The sequence below is a fragment of the Pagrus pagrus genome (genome assembly GCF_965226575.1).
Source record: "Pagrus pagrus genome assembly, chromosome: 22".
Taxonomy (NCBI): Eukaryota; Metazoa; Chordata; class Actinopteri; order Spariformes; family Sparidae; genus Pagrus; species Pagrus pagrus.
The window spans coordinates 3,805,540-3,823,884 of NC_140204.1; the positions used below are offsets into that span (position 1 = coordinate 3,805,540).

General features: G+C 43.7%; 1 protein-coding gene across 1 annotated transcript in view; it reads left to right on the plus strand.

The window, feature by feature from the left end:
- Positions 1-14,239, plus strand: part of trpc5a (transient receptor potential cation channel, subfamily C, member 5a) — a 109,771-nt gene extending 95,532 nt beyond the window's left edge. The window contains exons 16-18 of the mRNA XM_084344171.1: positions 2,789-2,830; positions 6,057-6,146; positions 8,647-14,239. Of these exons, the coding sequence (XP_084200297.1) occupies positions 2,789-2,830; positions 6,057-6,146; positions 8,647-9,678 (1,164 nt within the window). The 3' untranslated portion in view covers positions 9,679-14,239. The remainder of the gene's footprint in view (positions 1-2,788; positions 2,831-6,056; positions 6,147-8,646) is intronic.
- The last annotated feature ends 4,106 nt before the right edge of the window (positions 14,240-18,345 follow it).

An 18,345-nucleotide genomic window follows, 5' to 3' on the forward strand; every position in this document is an offset into this window, starting at 1 on the left:
CAAAAAATTTTAGAAAATTTGTTTCTGATGACCTTAAACTGACAAAAAACGTCTATGTAACTCCAAAATGATTTATATATTTATTTATTATACTCAGTGACTTCCTTGTTATGAGTCACTCATACATTTTACATTTCAGAAACACAACACGAGTGTGAAAACACACACAGAGAAGTTCACAGTTAAAAACAGGAAATGGCTTTGAATCGTTGCCAGGGACAACAAGTGTCTGCATGATCTGACTTGTCGTTGTGTTTTGACCTTCATGGCCACCGCAGTTAAAGCACCCGAGGTAAACTGTGATCTGTGATTTGGACTGAATTCATCAAATGTGACAGGTGTATGTGGGAGTCAGGTGACTGGGACAGGTGGGAACGTCTGAGGACATCTGGTGGACGAAGTCTGGAGAGTCGTGGAGAGAAAAACGGCAGCACGGTGGGAAGTGAGAAGTGTCTGGAGGCAGCGGGAGAGCAAAATACAAACAACATCTGTCGTGGCAACTGTAGCTTTTTTAAAAAGGACACGTAGTGGAGTAGAAGAAGAAAAAAAACGAGACGAAGCGAGAGCCAGCGATCAATCAATCAGAGCAGAAGGACTCGTGGAGCGACCGGCTCAGAGGAACAGCAGGACGGGTCCAGAAATACAAGAGACGGACATCAGCTGCACAGAAGGAACATCAGCGGATCAACACGTCCTGATAAACACATTTAACAGCCCAGTCATCTGGAGACGCACACACACACACACACACACACACACACACAGTAGAGTGCAGCTGCCATGTTCACCTCAGCTGAAGTCGGCTGAGTTATATAAGCCCACCAGCCCACATAGGTTCACAGAGCCGCACAGCACTGCAGAGATCTGATCAAGAGAGAGTCAGAGTGTGTGTGTGTGCGTGTGCGTGTGCGTGTGTGTGTGTGTGTGTGTGTGTGTGTGTGTGTGTGTGTGTGTGTTGACGGTGAAGCAGAAAAACAGTTTGAGACATGAACGGAACGGCACTGATAGCTCTGAAGAGGGGGAGAGTTAGATCGTATTAGAGGAAGATGTGGGGAGGAAGGATGTTTGCGTGTGAGCGTGTGCGTTTTTGTGTGTGTGTGTCTGTGTGTGTGTGTGTGTGTGTGTGTGTGTTTTTGTGTGTGTGTGTGTGTGTGGAACCTGACGAACAGGAAATGGAGAAGCCGAGGTGAAACTCAGAACTGAAACAGAACAAATATGAAAATGTGGAGAGAGGAAATGAAACAAAACCACAGAAGAAGAAGTGCTGAGGATGATGGATGTGTGAGTGAAGATTGTTCTGCAAATAAAACAGAAAATGAAGAAACTTGAACAACCACAGTAAAAGTTTTACTCCAGAGAGTCTTTGTTCTTCCTGACAGCTGATGAGTGCTGGAAAGTAACTAAGTACATTTACTCATTGCACTTTCCCTGAGTATTTCCATTGTTTGCTACTTTATCCGTCTGCTTCTTCTACTTTAAATCACATTTTTACCTTAATTTTAAAATAAAACCGACTTCCATCAGTTTTCTCGTTCTGTCCAGTGTTTTATGCTCCTGTCTCTTTAAGGGCCCAGTCTCCTCTGATTGGTCAGCTCACACACGCCTGAGCAACAACAGAGCAGCTGTGCTTAATCAGTTCTTACGTGCCGAACTAGCCGCGAGGCATAAATTATGCGTGACATAAATGTGTGACAAAGGTGACGTAGTGTGATGTCACAAAGTCGCGGAATTAAAGGCGGGACTACTGACGAGGCGTTCAGGAGCAGTGTTTTCTGTGGGAGAGAGGAGCTTCTGTTTGTGCGGACTTCTATCTTTTTAAATCTTGGTTAAGAAGTTAGAGTAGGTACGTCAAACCACAATCTTTCCCGTACCACAAAAGTTCACTCAAGTACCAGAGAAGACGGAGACGGTGCTGATGAAGTGTTGCTGAGCGTCACAGTTTTACTCCTACCTCTGTCTCAGAGAAACCAAATCACTCAAGAACTTCTCCGGTGATCATTTCCTCCCAAATCAGAGCAACAAGAGAGAAGCGGTGTCATCGTTTCAGAGAGAGAACACGTCGTCGTCTGTGTAGGAGTTGTTTCTAACTTCAGTAATACATAACAGATACTTTCATCCACTGATTCCCCTCCTTCATGCTCCCCTGGAGGTACTTCTGGGGGTACAAGTGCTGCACAGGTCAGAGCAGAAGGTCCGTTTTACAGAAATAACACCTAATAATTATTTTCTGTCTTCATCATCTTCCTCTGTGAAGCATCCAGTAACAGAACGCTGCACAGATAACCTTCACTTCTGCTGACTGTAGCGTCAGTTACAGAGTTAAACACTGAATTATATAGGTCTGGTTCGATGCTGCAGCTCTCTAAAAATAACCTGAACCGCTCTCAGCACACTTGATTCAATGGGATCCATCGCTTCGTGAGGTGAAAAGAGCGCTTTAAAGAGAAGATACGCGCTCTTTCGCTCAGATCTGTCACTTAGATGATGGTGGTTCTGGATGAAAGCCTCCGCTGAAGGCCTGGAAGTTCAAATAAAGAGCAGAACTTTTCTCTTTACAGAGTCAAACGTCCATTTTAAGTGTAGAGAAGTGATTAAGTGAGTTCATCACTCAGCAGCTCTGCAGTTTGTAGGACCCGGGCTGTAAAAGTCACTCTGTCAGCTTCTCTCTTGTTCTGGTTTGACGCTGTAAATCATGTTTCAGAAGAGAAGTGTTGTTATGTTTCATTTTGGGATAAATGAGGTTGACGAGGAGACAAACATCTGACATGATTTCTTTGTGTCTCTGCAGGAACGCCACGCTGACAGTCTGATACAGAACCAGCACTACCAGGTGTGTTCACCCATCACAGCTTCCTGTTTGTTTGTTTGTTTGTTTGTTTGTTATGTGTACAGTTGTGTTTGTGTCTGAATGGTTCCAGCGTGGATCCAACATCGAAAAAAACTGACAGTATTTGTAGAGTTAGATGAGAAGACACTTCTCTCATGTCTATAAGTAACAAGACTGTTAGCTTAGCTTAGCATGAAGGTTGGCTACAGGGGAAAGAGCTTGCTTGGCTCTCTCTTAAGGCAAAAGACTCCACCCACTGTAACAGCAGTGGTGGTTAACAACTTTCTAAAACACAACGGACCACTAGCTGCGAGATAATTCAATGTCATCAGCATAACATCGGAGAGTACAGCTGCTGTAAGTGTCGTTTTAGCGAACATCCAGTCCATTTTGCAATCTCCTCCCTCCTCTCTACGTCACCGTCTCGTCTCGTCACGTCTACGTTTTCTCTTTTACTGCAGCTACCGACCAAATGCTCTACAGCTAGAGCTATTTCACACTTGTATTAATGACAAAATATCACTCACAGCAGCTTTAAAATCAACATAGCATTAGCAAGCTAGTTACATTTTCACCTGCAGGCTGGCAGCTTGCTTCAGAGGTCTCGGTGTTTCAGGAGACAAGAAGAGTCTTTTCTAGATGTTGTCATTAAAGGCTTATTATAAAGGTTTATCTTCATTGCATTGCAGTCAAAAAAAGGCAGCTGAGGCCTCATGCTGAACATCCATTTTGATTTTTTTTTTTATCATTATAAATTAATAACAGCTACGGAGAAGATTCTCGACCTGAATAATTCAAATGTGACCAAGTGAGGAAGACAGAAGAGGAATTTAAATGTTATTTGACGCCATCTTTGCTGAGTGACGAGACGTCTGAGATGTTACTGGAGGTTTGAGAGGAGAACATGTGGTCCAGTTTAACTGGGACTGTAACCGGACAATCTGTGAGGCAGCAGAGAGGTCAGACACTGATGAAAACCTTCTGCATATTTACACACACACACACACACACACACACACAGTGTGTGTGTGTGTGTGTGTGTGTGTGTGTGTGTGTTGTGAGTGTGTGTTTGTTATTTGTGGTGTGTTTATCCAGCTGGTCCTCTGAGCTCTCACACTGATGACAATGTCGAATGAATGATGTGAGGCTTCAGTGTTGAGTGTGTGTATGATGACTCTTCAAATTCATGATTTGATTGGATTCAATATTCAGGTCAGATTTTAGTTCATGATAAAGATATTAATGCGATATGTGTAGAAATTTGTCCAATCAAATCTATTTTAATCTTGTTTACTGTGTTTTGCCTCTTTTTTGGCAAATAAATGACCCTCAAAATACAAATATACAAGTGTATCTAGGTGGAGAAAGAGTCAGTAACAAAAAACAAATATATTCACAAACAAAAGAGGCACGAGGCTGAACATCTTCCATGTACGTACATAAGATCAATATTTAATTTTTTAATAAATAATAATAATAACATTTTTGAGCACTGTCATCTGGATTTGTAAAGATCAAAATATTGTTGCTTTTATGTCCTGGCAGCTTGACTTTTCAACAATGTCAAATAATATTCAAACAAAAAAGAAAGATTAAAAGAGTTTTAACAACAAAAGATAGAAAATCAATTTGTTACAAAGTTCAGTTTCTCAAATCTGTCCTGAGTGAACCCTCTTTCCAAAAAAAAATCAATAAAGGATCTCTGAAAAAGAAAAACAACCCCACATCTGCTAACGCTAAGCTAGCTGTGTCGTCTCTGAAGTGTCTTTTTCCAAGTAGGAGAATCACAGAGCTGCCTTTCACATGCAAATCTCATTTCGATCCATTTTTTGAATTGAGAAATTAAGAACTGAAAATCATTAATCATTCTCGAGCGTTGTCGGCTAATACAGTCAACTTAACTCAGACCAGGAGTCTCATCAGAAAGAGCTTCATGAACTTTCAAGGATGACTTTTGTAGTTGTTAGCGATGTAGCTGCAGATGTTTTCTCCTCTCAGCATCAGAAGCAGAGTTTTGAAACACACTTCATTGTTTCCTGGCGGCTGTAGCTCTGATGTCCAGTTTTGAGCGAATCAAAACGAGACGGCGCTCTCGTCTTTTCGACACCTCGGCGCTGGCAGCGACTCTCCGAGCGCGGCAGCGGTGCCAGTACTTTGTGTTTGGCAGCGCTGATTGTTACTTTGATATGCGTCCATGTTCTTAAGGATTGTTGTAGGAATCTGCCCTTCGCTTTAACAGAGCGAGTGCTGTGTTTCTTTTGGCAGAGGCGGAGAGTGACAGCACGCCAGACCGTCCCGTTTGGCAGTCACAGGTGTTGACTGTGGGAGGATGCAGTGTGTGTGTGTGTGTGTGTGTGTGTGTGTGTTGAATCGCCACCCACTGAGCACCAAATGCTGATGAAATTTGTCTCCGCTCTTTAAATCAATGAGGGTCGTTGGCTGATTACTTAATGAGACAATAACATTTAAATTCATCAGTCGGTGGATTTATTCTGCTTTCTGTGAGCGATCAATGACGACTGAAACCGTGAATGTAAACTCACAGGGTTTTTATTTTAAGCCCCAGATAGCTGAGATGTAGCACTTTACTGTAACTTTCTTTAAATTCCCGTCAAAGTTTCCTGAGTGTAGAAGATAACACACCTTCATATAATCCAGCTGCCATTAAAAGTAAAAAAAAAAATAAAGTGGGAGTGAGTTTTTAGTTTGTTTGGGTTTTTTTAAATGTATGTCAGAGGAAAGATTTTAGATGTTCAGAGTCATGTAGGTCCCAGTCTCAGTAAAAAATATGCAGTAATGTCTGTGTCCTGTATATTTTTATTTTATTTGAGTTACTGTTCTTTATTTACTGAAATCTTTTTTTCATACCTAGTTTTTGTTTATTTTTAGTTAAATCAGCTGAAAGGAACTTTAATTTTTTGTTGCTCTTGGCGCCCCCTGTGGACAAAAGCTGTTTTTATGTCTTGTCCGACCCTGATGAGTCAATATTGGATTGAGAATTATTGTAATAGTTATTTAGCTAAAAGTTTCTTGTAGTATGTTTGAGTATCGTAACTTTAGTTTATAACAAACCTGTTTTTAGTCTGCGTACACAGTTTGTTATTCATGTTGGTCGGAGGTTTCTTGTCAGTGCGAAGCGTTATTAAAAGTAAAGCGAACACACTGAATAAACAATAAACCAACAGAAACTGAGCACGTTACATAACCACAGTGACATGTCTCCCAACAGGAAGTGATCCGGAGCCTGGTGAAGAGGTACGTGGCGGCCATGATACGCAGCGCCAAGACGGACGAGGGGCTGACGGAGGAGAACTTTAAGGTGGGTGATTTAAGGACGAGCAGCTGCGGACACGTCGACGGCCTGAGGTCGTTAACAATAAGTTTAACATAAATCTACAGTGAGTCGTTTTATTAGACTGCAGAAACATCAGCTGCACAGCGTCTGTTTATTGTGTTCGTGTTGCGGTAAACAATGCAGGTTTAATTGATACCAAAGGCAGAGCCGTGCCTGCAAAGATTTATTAAAAGATTAAAAGAGTTTTAATAGCTACCACCTGCCGAGTCTCGTCTGCTGCCCAGAATCTACAGCTCCGATCAATACCAACACAGGAGAGTTACTTTGCTTTTCCCAAATCTTCTGAGCTGTAATTTATTCTGTTTCCCATGATGCCTCTGGAGCCCAGCCTGGGCTTTGAAGTGGAAACTTCCTTTGGGGTTTTTTTTTTTTTTTTTTTTTTAATGCAAAAACAACATCAGGTGCACATGGAGCTCAATCTCCTTCACACCCGGAGAGTGTTTGTGTGCGTTAACGTGAAGGATGAGTGGTCACAACGGGCAGCGGCGTGTTTAAAATGTGTAACTAACATCAGGTGCATGTTGAAGTAAATCAGGGTTTTACTCCCTGAAGAGTGGCGCCGACTGAGTGCCACATTTGGATCCCATATGGCGACGGAAAGAGAAAAACGATGGAGTGGCTGTGATTGTATTTTCAAAAAGGGATTCAGGTTTGCTGGGTTGTTTGGCTCGTAGCTCTCTGTGTGGACAGAGAAGCAGAGCTACAGCAGAAGTAAACAGAGTAAATGTTTACGTAGGCATTTATGTTAATTCTCTGTAAAGCTCGAGTCAAGTTGTGTGAACCATCAGCATTATTTCCCCCAGAAGCCTGAGACGCTGGTCAACAGACTGAACATGCTGCATGTTTGGGTAAAAGTTATCTTCAGAAACACGTTTCCCTGTGAAGAAGGGAAAATACGAGGAAACAAACAGCTCTCCTCACAGACTGCGCTTGCAGTTTCCTCCAGGGCTGTAAAATGAAGCCAACGTGGAAGTACCGAAAACCGCAGTTCCTTTAACGGCCACTAGAGGGGGTGGCTTCAAATGCGAGTCAATCGCCGTAAGAGCTGATGTTATAATGTCATGAACATGTTTACAGCCTGGTACAAACAACAGTTCTGGTCTCTACAGCCAATTTATCCCTTCATGACGACGGTAGTTTTATACAACTCACTCATTTAAATGATATTGAGGCTCAAAGTTACGCATTATTAGGCCGCTTTGAGTGACAGCAAGCCATGTTTGTGGTGTTCATTCATTTTGGGGAATTTAATGCAAACATCAGACACATAATGTGTCTTTCTGTGAGGTTAATCGGACTAACAGACGGGAGGGGAGGGACAGACAGCTGTGTTTTGGATTAACGAGCGACCCTGTTAGCGTTAACCGACCAAGCAGCTGGAACGAACGAGCTCTAGAGGAGCATCTGGAGTCCAGGAGAGCAAAGACCTTGTTTTTTTAGACTTCCTGTGTGAAGGACACACTGTTTCCTAATGACCTCAAACTTATCTCCGACATTTCTGTAGTTCTGCGCATCAGCCAGTATTTCGCTGACACCAGAACATCTGTGATGGGTTAAAATCCAGCAATAACATTCTTTGCTCTGATTTACTCAGTTTACATTCATACAAAACAGAGAAAAGCAGCAAAATCCTCACATTTGAGGATATTTGGCCTAAAAGACTAATCAATTATAATCCTTATTGTTGCAGCATTAATCATAGAATGACTGTGAATGAAGACAGATGTGTGAAATGACGCATCAATTATAACGCTGTCCTCGTCTGTTGTGTGTTAATTAAATGCTGCACCTGATTAGCTTCAGAGTGGATTTTCTTTCATTTTTATTTAGCTTTTTTTTTAAAGCGCTGCAATATAATCAGACACGTATCAAGGCCATGGCAGTAAAGCCTTTAAAGTGAATCAGGTTTAAGTGAGTGAAGCAACTTATTTAGTTATATAAAATGAGTGTTTTCCCTCGACGGACCCCTCTCTCGTTTTACACTCACTTCCTCCACTTACCCATTCTCTCTCTTTCTCTTTTTTGCCTGTCTCTTGACCTCGATCTCCCTCTCTTCACCGCCATCCTCCCGAGTCCTTACCCTCCTCTTCACCCGCTGCCTCTACAAATTGATGTTTCACCTCCCCTCTCTCATTCAGCCGGCAGTCTCCACTTCCCCTCCTCACCCTCTTCTTCTAGTCTCTCATGTTTTTCCCCTGAATATCAGATATTTATTCCATTTAAAGCTGTAGAACAAACGTCGCAGCCTTCCTGATATAAAATTCAATTTCCTGGCACAAAAAGTCAGTTTCATTTCAAGAGGAAATTTGACTTTTTAGCCGAAGTCAAACTGGTCTTATTATATTTTAATATTTGAAGACCAATATTGACTTTCTCTTTCTTTCTTTCTTTCTCAACCTCTGAACTCGTCAGTCTCTCATCACGTATCTAAACATGAGTTCTCTCTCTCTCTGTCTCTTTGCAGGAGTTGAAGCAGGACATCTCCAGTTTCCGCTACGAGGTCCTGGATCTCCTCGGGAACCGCCGTCCTCCCCGGCGACATTACTCCTCCTCCAGCGAGACAGCGAGAGAAGACGGCGGCCTGGCCTCAGAGGATGACAGCGAATCGGGTGACGGTTGTGGAGGTGGAGGCCAGAAGTCCAAGGGCGTGACCTTCATGACCCCGCTGGAGGACGACAAGCAGCCGACACCGCAGCTCGGCGTGTCCGCGTTGGTGCGCTCCATTTCTGGAATGACCCAGATAGAAAGAGGAGGCGAGGGTGACGACAGGGAGCTGGAGGAGGGCGTCGGATGGGGGGAAGAGGAGGAGGATGAGGAGGGGAAACCAAAGAGCAACGGGCTGAAGACAACCGTCATCCCTCCGTCCTCCACCAGCGTCCTGCCCTCCCCGTCTTCATCGTTCTCCTCCTCCTTCTCCTCATCACTCGCTCGCACGAGGAGTCGCCTGCAGCGCTTCTCAGCTCCGGGAACAAAGGCAGACTCATTCAAGCGCCTCTCCTACCTGTTCTCACGCTCCAAACGCAGAGCCCCGCCCATGCCTCTCCCCTTACAGTCCCCGCCCTCCTACACCATCTCCGACGGGTTGCTCCGCCCCCTGGGGAGCCACAGCCACTCCGACTTCGGACTCAGTGGCGTGACCAGAAGCGAGACTCACCTGAACGAGGTGGGCCGCTCAGTCGACATCAATAACCCCTCGTTCTCCCCGCGGAGAACGAACGGGCGGGACTCGCTCCTGGCGCTGCCCCTCCCGCCCCCGTGCCCCTGCCAATCCCTGCACTGTGCTTCCAACATGTCCGAGTCCAGCTCGCGGCTCCTGGACTCCAGCGAGGACGTTTTCCAGGGCGGAGGCGTAGGAGGAGCGGGCGAGGGCGGCGTGGACGGAGGAGGGGGAAGAGGAGGGGGGTTGATGGTGATGGGCGGGTGGGTGGGACCGTGCGACGATGTCATAGAGGACAGCTGCGAGGTCATAGAGGACTCTGTCACCACACAGCTATAGGAGAGACGGACCACCGGACTGTTTTTCCTTTGTTTGTTTGCAAGTGGCTGAACACATTCAGAGGGAGAGAGACAGAGAGAGAGGTGGAGGAGGGGCGGGAGTCCAACGGAGCCTAGAACGCGACATTTCAAAAGAACGGAGCGGGTTCAGCGGTGGTTCCGGAAACACCTGGGAGGACAGAAGGGATCCGGAAAGGGCAGGTGTTCATCCAGACAGTTTGACATGATCAAAGAACTTTCCAAAGCGCTTTGTCCAACTTAAGTTTCAAAGACAGGAAAAGTCCAATCTTCCTGAATCCATGGCTGTGTCCTATCTCATCACATTGATCATCACTCATTCTGTCATGTCTGTCTGTGTTTAGACGAGGCTAACTGTGTCTACAACAACGGCTATTTAACTTCACTCGTCATTGGCTAGCTAGCTTGTTACTCAAGAAAAGACGGCTGCTCTGATTTGATGAGTCAGAGGCATTAGTCGTGTTGATGGAGGAGATGTCAGGGGTATTCTAAGCTAATAAGCTAATGTCTGTGTTAGCCTATCTAACAGGCCAACATCACTGTTAACTTCTCCAACAGGCTAACATTGGTATTAGCTTCTCCAATAGGCTAACAACAGTATTTGCTGCTCAACAGGCTGACAACAGTGTTAGCTTTACTTAAAGATAATGCTAAATGTCATCCTAAACCAAGCTAACAGGCTACTGAATGTGCTAACTAGCTAGAGACCGAGGGAGCTATCAACATAACTTGCGTTATAACGTGAGCTAACATAACAGTGAGTCGGCTTACAAGCAAGCGAGGTACCAAACTAACCAGCTACCGAATTAGCTAACTAGCTAGAGAGTGAGGGAGCTACCAAAGTAACCTGCTTGTGAGCTAACACAACAATAAGTTAGCTAACTAGTAAGCAAGGTACCAAACTGGCTACTGAATGAGCTAACTAGCCAGAAAGTGCGGGAGCTACCAAGGTAACCTGCTCGCAAGCTAACACAACAATGAGCTGACCAAACTGAACGAGCTAGCAAGATAACTTTGAAGTTTTCAAGTCTCTCAGTGTGTATTTTATTGGAACTAGATTTAGGATTACATGTGAATTTCCTCATCAGTGTCTCTTTTCCCGCTCTCGACTTAACACTGCGATAACATCACATGAATAGAAATAGCTTCTGTAGTCTCTGGGAGTGTTTCCAGAGTTTAAAAGTTCATCGCTCAAAGAGTAACTCCGGACTCGTCAGCAGATTCATGTTTGATCATGGTCCGTGGGGAAATGTTCTCAAACTTCTGAGGATCGCTTCACGTCCAAACTGTCTTTATAAACATCTGCCTTTTCTTTTCTTTTTAAAGGAGAGTTCACATTTTTCTTCTTTTCACTGGAAGATCCAAACACGCATGATTACTACGGAAATTACAAACAGCCGAAGTGACTCTTCAGTTGCTTTCTTTCCCTTTAACCGAAACTTCTGATCTGAATCGGATTAAAAAATGGAGTCACACTCTCGTTAAACCACTTTACCACACTTCCAAATGAAAACTGGACAGATGGATTAACTTTCCCTTTAACTCTGGGATCGGACGGATTAAACTCTGGGATGAAACGGACTGGGACGGAACCATCGCTCTGCTGTCGATAGCCTGCACCCTCTCTCTCTGCATCAACAAGGGCCAAGGAACTTTATTTTATCCTAATAACAGTTATACTAGTAATAATAATAACGATAATAATAATAATAAGAGACTTCTAATAATAGTAATGAGGACTATTCTGGTTTCTAAAGACTGTCTTTGCTTCTATTTGAGTTGCCTCTGATATCCTGGCTTCTCGCTCAGCTCTTCCTTAATAAGTACACTTTAACCTGATGAATGAAAACATGCGGTGATATTTATTGTGAGGGAGGACGGATGACGGATGATGGATGACGGGTGAACAAAAAGGAAAGGGTGGAAGAAAAAGGAGCGAAGGTAAGGCGAGGAAGGATTTCAGAAGGGGGGAGACGAGTCGAAGTCGAGTTTGCCTTTCTATCTGGGAAATCTATTTTAAAGGGAAATTTCACCAGAATTTCATCATGTTTTTCTTTTTTTTTCCTTCTTTTTTTTCTTTTCTTTTCCTTGAAGTGGCTCGGCGCGGCGACTTCAAACGGTTGGCATGAGCAGAGGCTGTTGAATTTTACTCTGGTTAATATACGACTGTCAGCGACGAAGTAGAGAAATTATGCATGTTTGATCAAAAAAAAAAACCACAGTTACCTGCAACACACACACACACACACACACACACACACACACACTGAAACGATCAGCTGGTGTGATGAGTAGCCGCTGGCTGAGCGTTTTGCCCTTTGTGATCCCTCCTGAGTCCTCTCACGTTATTATAATACCTCCTCTCCTCCTCTAGATTTTGGTTTTCACTCTGACCTCACCACCGGCTGTCTTGGCAGCGACGGCGGCACAAAACCCGTCATTGAATCAACATCCCTAAAATGTCACGGCGTAACCATGGAGACCCACCCTGCAATCATAATGTCACGCCGGAGAGCTGCGAGGACGCTGCCGGGCATCCTGGCATCGGTGTTCAGTGATGACGACACACGTCTCAGTTTTCTGTCATTTTTACATTGAAACAACAACAAATGTGTCAAATTAGATGTGACGACGTGATTTGGAGACAAATAAAATCATCCATAGTGGCCAAATTAAAACAATAATCCATCTTGAATGATATTAGAAAAACATGGATTAACAGTTAAACGATGCAAAGCTCCGGGCGTTTAATCAATCGATGGTTTGATCCGTTAGCTCGGTCTTACAGCGAGTTAATTGATTTCTTCACAGATCAACAGAATCAGCGTCAGTGACACATCGTAGGTGAAGTTATTACAGCTTAGGATAGAATAAAGAAAGTTCGGACCTGCTTCCCAAAACACCGACACCAGCTAATATCCACTCCAGCTCAATACGACTCACAGAGGCTGCAGACGGACCGGACCAGAGCCGGAGGGTTTGATAATCAATCACGCTTCATCAGTTCCCCTGACACACACACTCCTACACCACCAGATGTTTGAAAGTCCACTTTCATGCTAAATTAAAACGTCAGTGCTTCTACACCGAGGACTTTTATTTTGAAAGGGAGGAAATGAACACAGGGATGCAGACAGACGAGTATTGATTATTGAAAGGGATGGATTGATTGTTGCTGCTGGCAGCCACGGTGTGTGTGTGTGTGTGTGTGTGTGTGTGTGTGTGTGAGGGGTCAGCACCTGTTATTAACACCACACACACACACACACACACACACACACACGGTCAGACAGTCAATCACTCTCATAGATCCGTATTGATTATGGCTCGGCCCTTGCAACACCCTGCAGGATGTGTGTGTGTCGCACAGGGAGTATTGATCCAGCCACAATCCATAATTAAATTCTGTTGATTGAAACTGTTTGTATCAGTGTGTGTGTGTGTGTGTGTGTGTGATGCGATAGAGAAACAAACTGAGCATCATTGGAGACGATACGTCCTCTAAAGGCACAGATGGGACCACACACACACACACAGTTTACACTTTGATAGCAAGGAAGAGAAAGACACAAGGTTCATCTCATGCATTATTCCTCAGACACACACACACACACACAGGCATACACACACACGAGCAGTGACCAGCCGCATGTTTGACTGTAAATAGTTTGAGGCGTCTGCAGCCTCCAGTCTGCTTTAATAACCCTGTGTGATGTCTGTAATGTGAATCACACACACACACACACACACACACAGACACACACACACACACACACACACACACACACACACACACAGCGGTAACAGCCCTGCGTGGCTTCACTCTGCCTCCAAGGCAAATGAGGACAACAGCCTTGTCCACCAGTATAGATCTTAGGAGTGTGTGTGTGTCTGTTTGTGTGTGTGTCGTTGCATCACAGTCTATCAGACCACCTGCAGAGGTATACCCACACACACACACACACACACACACACACACACACACACACACAACCACAGTTACTACATGTGTGTGAGCTGACTGTGTCGTCGTGTTGGTGGTGTGACAGCTACACAAGATGGCTGCCGAGTGAGAGACCGCTCTGTTCACTTCCTGTTTCAACCGACAAAACCAGACAGCACTCGACTCTGATTGGCTGCAGAGCGTCAATTAAGGGCTCTTGTCCACACAGCGTCTTTTTCAGCTGTTCCCGGTGAGGACTGAGAGAAGAGTGCATGTGTCGTGATCATTTTGTTTCAATGAGGTGGTAAAAGTCTGATTTACAAAACGCTGTGTCGTGGCTGCTCATCACACACACACACACACACACACACACACACACACACACACACACACACACACACACACACAACACATACGACATGATTCAGGTTCCCCTCTCACCTTCTAAAGGGATTTTGAGCTTTAAAAATGAAACCTGTCCTTGTTTTTCTTTGTTTTTTGGGATTTCCACATGGATGAATGTATGACTGTGTTATTTTTCTAGAACCGGACGGCTAGCGCACGTTGTTGACTCTTTAATAAAGGCATCCTTAGAAAAGTGGGCTGTGTTTGGACTGGTTATTTGACTTCCATCGTTTCCTGTCTCTTTAAACTGAAACTGAATAAACAGTGCCTGACCTTAAAGGACCACACAGTTTATACTGGTTTACTTTGTTCATATGTGGCGGACCCTGCCACCTTACACCTTATTTTCCTCTGAGAACAGCTTGTTTATTCACTTATGGAACAAAATAAACACTTCCGAGTTTGTTTTATTACCTCATTAATACTGTAAAGAAAGCGAAAGTAAGCACGTCCTCTCTCCAGACTTCTAGCTGCACTGCTAGCTGAGCTAACTAGCTGACAGCAGCTACAGTTAGCAGTGACTCTAGTCAACGCTGCCCCCTGTTTGTTTGGCCAATTCTTACATACTGCACCTTTAAAGTTCCTGTAATGCAAATCATTTCTTGAGCTGAAGCTGCACTGGGTCCAATAACCCTGATGATATTCTCCTGATAATAAGAACGGTTCCTTCTGTTATCTGTGGTTCATCACTTTTATTACAATTTCATACGAGCATAATTTCCATTTCCTCCCATCTCAGCCGTGTGTTACACAAGTTTCTCGGTGCCCGTCTCATGAACTGAACTACGGCTCCGGTTTCCATTATTAAAAGTGATTCCTCATTAAATCCTCTTCACGGGTGGACAGGTACGAGCCTCTCTCCTCACATCCGCAGCACTTTACGTCACAAGTTATTTACTGCTGCGCTCGAGAGGACGACCAAGAGTTTGGATGTTCTTTTAAACTTTAAACTTTTAGATTTTTCACACTAGAGGGGAGAAATCGAGCTGATTGTGATGGAAGTCTTTAGTCTTTAAAGCGACGACGGCGGCCTCCGTTGCCCCCCATAATCCAGAAGACTCCTCCCCGTACCTGCCCCAACATGTGTCGACACCAAAACACCTGCGACGCGTCCTTTAAAGCTCTCGGTGTAAACTGCCGTCGACAGAAGTCACTTCTAACAGGAGCTGCTGGCTTTGTCTGCTCCGGCTCTGCAGCTCGGGTTATTTTTAGACCCGTTCGGAGACGAGGACTCGCTCTGAGAAGCCCGACTGTCTCCTCTGACAGAGCGAGCGGGAGCAGAAATACCTGCTCACCATGAAACTGTGAGGATGTGGTTTTTCTGACGCCAAATATAGGCTGGATCCATCTAATCAGGTCAAGTGCAGAGAATTTCCTTATGTAAGCAGAGGAGGGTTACATGTGAAACTGATCTTTACTTATTTATATGATTTTGTATATTCATGTGAGAGTGCAGCTCCTGGAGCAGTTTTTTTACTGAGGTTAGGCTTCTTTATTGATGCTAGCATACAATATTATCCACAATAGTGTCAGCTGAGTCTGTTAGCCATCATGTGCATATTTAAAACCCCTTTCACAGGAGTCTTATTGCAAAATGTGTCAGCTTGACGATTTATAAAGTCAACAGGAGACTCAGTAAGACGGTTAGATGATTAGCTAGCGAGCTACGTTTAGCAACAGATGTTATTTAAGCTAACACAATCAAGTAAAAGGTCACGTTTTGTTTACAGTTTACCCTCCTCATCAGACGGTTTAGGTTTTGCCCGTGAAAGCAGCTTATTACGACCCATATTTATGTTTCGCGTTAGCTGGGGACCTCTAGTGGCCGTAGTGATTATCACAGCAGCAAAGGAGGAAGTCACAAAGCAGTGGACTTTCATCGAGGCGACAGCTGTTCATGTCCAATGAGCAACCAGAAGTCAGAAGTTTAAATGCATCGACATTTAAAGGTTCATGTACAGATAGCTACATGCCTCTGGACAATATAACCCACATGCGCATCAAGTCGCTAATGGGTTTTACTGTCATTTTTGGTAACACTTAAGTACTTTTCTCAGGAGATAACGCAGTAATGTAACAGTTATCTTTAAATGTGTCAACGCAACCGTTTTCACGCCCATTTCCAATTTACACACTCGAGTGGAAACACCAGAAATTTGACGAGAAAATGTTTTTAACGTTTTGCTGAGCAGGAAGAGACGAAGTGTTCGGGACAATACCTTAAAAAATATCTATATTTAATCTCGTTTTCAATAAAAAAATGACACAACATTGAGGGGATGCATTTATAGATTGTGTTGAGTGACAGTGCACAGTCACTTTCTTTTTAAAAAAGTAGTGAAGCTGTTTTATTCAGAATATGTATTGATATGTTTGACAACTGTGTGTCGAACGCTTTGTTCGACACACAGTTGTCAAACATATCAAAACATATTCTGAATACAACAGTCAGATTATTATTATATATTCTTCTTGTCACTAGAAGCATGATGAGGAGAAAAAAATCTGGATTTGTATTTGATGTAAATGTCAGAAAATGTTTATAAAGCGACTGGAGAACGAGCAGTGGGCAGCATTTCAGCGCTAATGCTTCAAACTTTGCGATGAAAAACACTATTCGTCTGAACACAAAGCCTCCGATCCCACTCCTGCTCTGTCCTGCCTGTTTGTTCTGGATGCTTTTAGTGATCAGGTCGCTTTCGTTGTTCCAGTCGACCGTTTGTGTTTGAGCCGTTAAAAGCCGCCTCTCTTTGCACCGCAGCGCGTCGAGGGCGAGGGAGCTGTTTCAACGAGCCGCTATATAATCTGAATGTATTATTACTTTATTCAAGGAACGGCTGAAAGGGAGAGCAGAGGAGAGGGAGATATGGAGAGATGAGAGTTTTTTAACAAAGCCCTCGCTTGCCCGTTGTGTGGGCCGCACTGCTGAATAAAACCTGCTTTCATCTCTCTCTCTCTCTCTCTCTACATCAACCTCCCCTCCACCAACTCAGTGTCAAGCTCTGCTATGAGACACACACTGATCTGTGTGTGTGTGTGTGTGTGTGTGTGTGTGTGTGTGTGTGTGCCGTGGAATGAGAAGCTGGCTGTCCTTTTGGCAGGCAGCGGTATACTGAAGCACCTCTCAGAAAAACTGGACTATTATTGAACTACTGAGAAACACTCTCATCTCACTGTGGAGCTTTATTTCCCTCTCTATCACACACACACACACACATATGGACACACACACACACACGCATAAATGCAGTCTGACACATTCAAACTGTATTTCAGGATGCAAACGCACATATGTTTCTCCTCTACTGTGGATGATACGATGCGTTTGAGTTCCTCGGGGATCAGAGTCCTCAAATACCTCTGATTTTTACAGGACAGAAGAGGATTAGGGCCGCTGTGAAATAATGTTTTGAGTTCTGATTAAAAAAAAAAGGTCATGATAGTGAAGATAAAACAAAAAAGAAAAAGATTTCTAAAAAAAATTTTTTTTAAATGTCAGCTTTCAAAGTTTAAAGTCAGAATTTGGCGAAAAAATCAGAATTGTACAAAAAAAAGAGTCAGGTTTCTAAAAAGATAATAGAAAAAGAGTTAAAAACTTAATTCTTCAGGAAAAAAAGTCAGAGTTCGAAGTTTAAATTCAAAATTTCAGATAAAAAAAGTCAGAATTGATTAAAAAAAGGTTAAAAATTAGTCAACTCAGTTTCTCTCTCTCTCTTTTACAGTGATCCTGAGTGATGAGTTGGATTATTTTCTATTCATTTAATTCAGTAAGTAAAAACAGAAGAAAAGCATCTGAACATAGATTAATGGCAGCAGAACTGAAAGAGCTTCTGTATCCCTTCAAAAGAGCCTAAAACCACGTCTGTACTGCGAAAAGTTCAACGACAGCTTCAAACTGACTTTGAGCGAGACTTTGACGGACATTTCAGATAATTTGACATTAATCTTCAGGGACAAGAACAAGCTAAATTGATCTTTTCCAGCATCAGTCTGCTGCGCTGAAGGAAAAGCCTGACTTTCATTGTCAGGAGGACTTTAAGCAGCGATTTCGTGGAGTGTAAACACATCTGAACTGAACTCCATCAGGACAGACGACACCAACTTAACAAGAACGCACACGCCTTATCTGATAAAGACACTTCATGTAATTGACCCTGTTAATTACATTGATTTATGGAGTAGAAATCATTCATTAGCAGCCAATCAGAGAGCCCCCCTGAGGAGCCGCAGACAGGTTCTCCTCACTGGTGGCGGCTGTAATGACATCTGACATCAGCTCACAGAGAAACCATCAGATCACAA